Source organism: Austrofundulus limnaeus, unplaced genomic scaffold (assembly GCF_001266775.1).
Source record: "Austrofundulus limnaeus strain Quisiro unplaced genomic scaffold, Austrofundulus_limnaeus-1.0 Scaffold28, whole genome shotgun sequence".
Lineage (NCBI taxonomy): Eukaryota > Metazoa > Chordata > Actinopteri > Cyprinodontiformes > Rivulidae > Austrofundulus > Austrofundulus limnaeus.
In genome coordinates this window covers 2,984,633-2,988,242 of record NW_013952430.1, presented here as the reverse complement: position 1 = coordinate 2,988,242, position 3,610 = coordinate 2,984,633, and the positions used below count along the sequence as shown (strand labels likewise).

The 3,610-nt window shown below is 36.6% G+C and overlaps 1 protein-coding gene across 1 annotated transcript in view; it reads left to right on the top strand.

Moving 5' to 3' along the window:
* The first annotated feature begins 370 nt into the window (after nt 1-370).
* Nucleotides 371-3,610, top strand: part of desi2 (desumoylating isopeptidase 2) — a 12,378-nt gene continuing 9,138 nt past the window's right edge. The window contains exon 1 of the mRNA XM_014005172.1: nt 371-927. Coding sequence (XP_013860626.1) covers nt 880-927 — 48 coding nt within the window. The 5' untranslated portion in view covers nt 371-879. The remainder of the gene's footprint in view (nt 928-3,610) is intronic.

Below are 3,610 nucleotides of genomic sequence, written 5' to 3'. Positions count from 1 at the left end.
TATGTGCTGTGGTTCATTTTAATCAACTAAAGAATGTACTTATGCTCAATATTTGTGTTCTCCAAGGTTGATTAGTGGTAGCCATTTTAAATGGTGTTAAATCACATGTAGGTGATTGCTTCCTGAAAGTTTTATTAAAATCAGAACACTGATTGGTGAGATATTTTTGCTAAATGTAGACACTGGCTAACACTTTATGTGGCGGCTAATAATAATTAAAAAAAACTTTCATTTTAATATGGCTTTGATCACATGTATGCTAATGTTTGTTTTTGACTGCCTATCTGCGTGTAAGACTTTTGAACTTCATTACCCATAATCCTTAGAGCGCCAAGGTTGATTAATCGATTGTGGAGACAAACAATTCTCCCCACGGTCTCATCCGATCCAGCGCCACCGTTAGCCAGCTAAAATGGAGTAGCAAGTCAGTTTCTACAGATGAAAATGCGTTTCTGTTTTGAAAAATATGCCTTTTCATAGAAAACCAGGTGTGGGAAAATCGATTTCAGTTGTTTTTAAAGCCTTCACACTTTCTGGAAGACAGAATTTTCTTTTTTACGACGTCGGTAGCCGAGCGGGTTTAGCGTGAGATCTGACAGAGAAGAAGAGGCTCATCTGCCCGCTGCTGCTGCAGCGGCAGCTCGGTCTGTGGGGATTTGGACAAAGCCAGTCAGATGTTGTACGATAACAAATACCTAAACTCCGATGTTTTAAGACCAGCTGAACAACATCCGTGAAAGTGACGGCATTAAGAAGAAATAAGTCTGTTTTAGGAGGGCGAGAGTTTGGTTCTCGCACCGAGGGAAGGAGAAGAAGGAGGAGGAGAAGGAGGAAAGACCTTCGGGGAGGAAGAAGGGACGTTTGGGGGCCGAAATCCCGATGCCAGTGATGGCAAACGAGCCGATCATCCTAAATGTTTATGATATGGTAAGAAGAAAAATAGAAAATACAAAACACACATTTGGTTCCAGCTGGTGAAGTTGTTCTTGTAACAAGTTCCTCTGTAAAAATTGATCTGATTAATTAGTTTTAAGCAGGCATTTTTCTGTATTAAAAACAAAAACAAATATTTGAGTTAATCCCTAATTGTTATTGTACTCACATGCAGTAAAATAGCTTTGTACAGTGATATTTACCTGAATTCAAATTAAGTTTATCAATCTTTAGTTTCTATAACAACAACAACAACAACAACAATTTAAAGACATAAAATAGCATTTATTTATTTTAAAAACACCAAGGTGAGTTCAAAAGAGGCTGTGACCTAAAACCTTGGCATTTCAGCAAGAAGTCATGAGGGATTCTAGAAACCTGGTGAAATAAGTTAGTAAGTTATGCCCTTTAAAATACAATACAAAAAACAGGCATAAAAGATTGTAAAACGACCTAAAACAAGCGAATCGGCATAAATATAACTAAAACATAATTATAAAAGCCCTAAACTAATCACATTTATCTATTAGTTACAGGACTTTATATAGTTTTCTTAGAAAATATGTAGAAATAACAGGATCTTTTATAGCAACAACTTGGTGCATAAATGAAGTAAGATATAAAGAAATAGTGGGTTGCAAGACGCCCCTTAGATACTTTATTTTAAAGCTTTGTTAGTGGTCCTCAGTGCAACCGAAGCACACCTGAGTGAGTCAAAGAGGCATGAAGGAAGCTGATCTTTGGTCCCCACATGTCTTTTTTTGCCACTTCAGTAGAAAACAGAACTGAATGTTAGTTTCTTAATTTCTGCATCATCAGTGGCTTTTTTTTAAATAATACTATAGTAAGAAAGAAAAAGAAAAAAGTAGAAGAGAAATATAAGAACAGTAAAGAGAGAAACCGATAGAAATTGTACAGCATGTGAAATGAACACCAAATAACACCACACCTGACATTTGACCATCACACACAATCAAACACATACAAACTTACACATATACATGCATACAAACATACCTACATACACACACACTCACATACACCCCCCCAACACACACACACACACACACACACTATATACACACATAATATATATATAGCCAGTGATTGTCAGAAACCCCAGGATCCAAATGTCTGTCTTTGTTTCAACAATACTGGATTTCCATATGAGGAAAAGATGGGCCCTTGTTGAAATTTAAAGTGGCACTAGTGAGTTTTGCACTTCATGTCCTTACAAAATCCTGTTTTGGTAACTTTTGTGTGAGCTGTCATTGGGAGGAAAACCCCTAATTGTGAAATAGCTAACTACAAGTAAATAGGAAAGGAGTTTAAGGAATGCACAGTTGTTGCAGAATGAGGCAGAGGTTGAATTTGATGTCACCATACAGGGGTGAGTCAGTCAGGAGAGGTTTGCTAATTGATCTGCTGATGAATCATTGATTGATATGGATTCCCTGCTGTGGCAACTAGATTACACCAAAAATGGGAAGCATCTCGCTTAGCGCTATCAAAACATAAATAACAGCATTCTAGGGATAAAGTGAGCTCTTGCTTATAGAATAACTTACATTTAGCCCTGACGTTTTGCTCTACATCTTATTTTCTCATCTCATATAGACTGCAAATTAGCATCTTGTTGAGTCCTTTGTGGTCTGTGCATCTAAACACACACACACCCCCACACTACTTTTGCCTCTTCTTCTTCACTTCTTCCACTTTAGACTGATTTCCTGTCAGAAGCTCAATAAAACAAGTTTTTAAATGGCTAAAAAAATGATTAAAAACCAGACCATAAAATCCTCATCTAAAGTTGGAGCATAACATGTATGAAAAAGAGTTTTAGCCTTTCCCTCCACCGCCTTTTCGTCATCATCTCTCCTGACTCATCCTCTTCTGTAATTTTTTTCTTCTCCCCTCCCCTCTCTGTCTTCTCTCCTCCCCCTCCTTCCACTTCCTCTTATTTTTCTCTTGACTGGCTGGCCACATTGGTTTCTTCTGTGAAAACTCTGCAGAGCTATTATCTCAGTTTTATTAACATGACCAAGAGACTCGTCATACCGTGGCATGCAAAAAGCCTGCAGAGGCTTTAGGGGTGTGGTGTTTCTTGATAGGTATCACATTCTACACAAATGGGATGCATATCAGGACAGTGGAATTTGCATGCAGAACAGTTTGGTGCCTTTGGATTCAGTATAGTGTGATAACTTTATTTGTAAGTGGGTACAAGTGTTTTTTCCTATATCATTGCTTATAATAGTTTGATTTATAAATAAAACAAAGAATCACCGTATTGCACAAAACACACAGATTTAAAATCTGTTATAATTTTTTTATATGCTGGGTATTGGCTCTGATGTCTCCAAAACACTGTAAGATGATACTATTTTAGAAGTAAATTAGGGAATGTATGCTGTAGTTTTTAAAATGTATTTATTATGTTCATGCATTTTGTTAAACATAGCCTTTAGTATCTTAAAGGGATCCACGGTTAGTTGTAACATTAAACTTTATTTGACAAACATTTATTTTAACTGTAAAATAAAGACTGTAAAAATACTGTAGGCTGATTAGTTTTGTAAATTTTAAAATATATATTTTAACATGGATGGAGCCATTTTATTTACACACAAAGCGTTCTGGGTAAATGATGACATCAACTAGGTCAATGGTGCGAGGC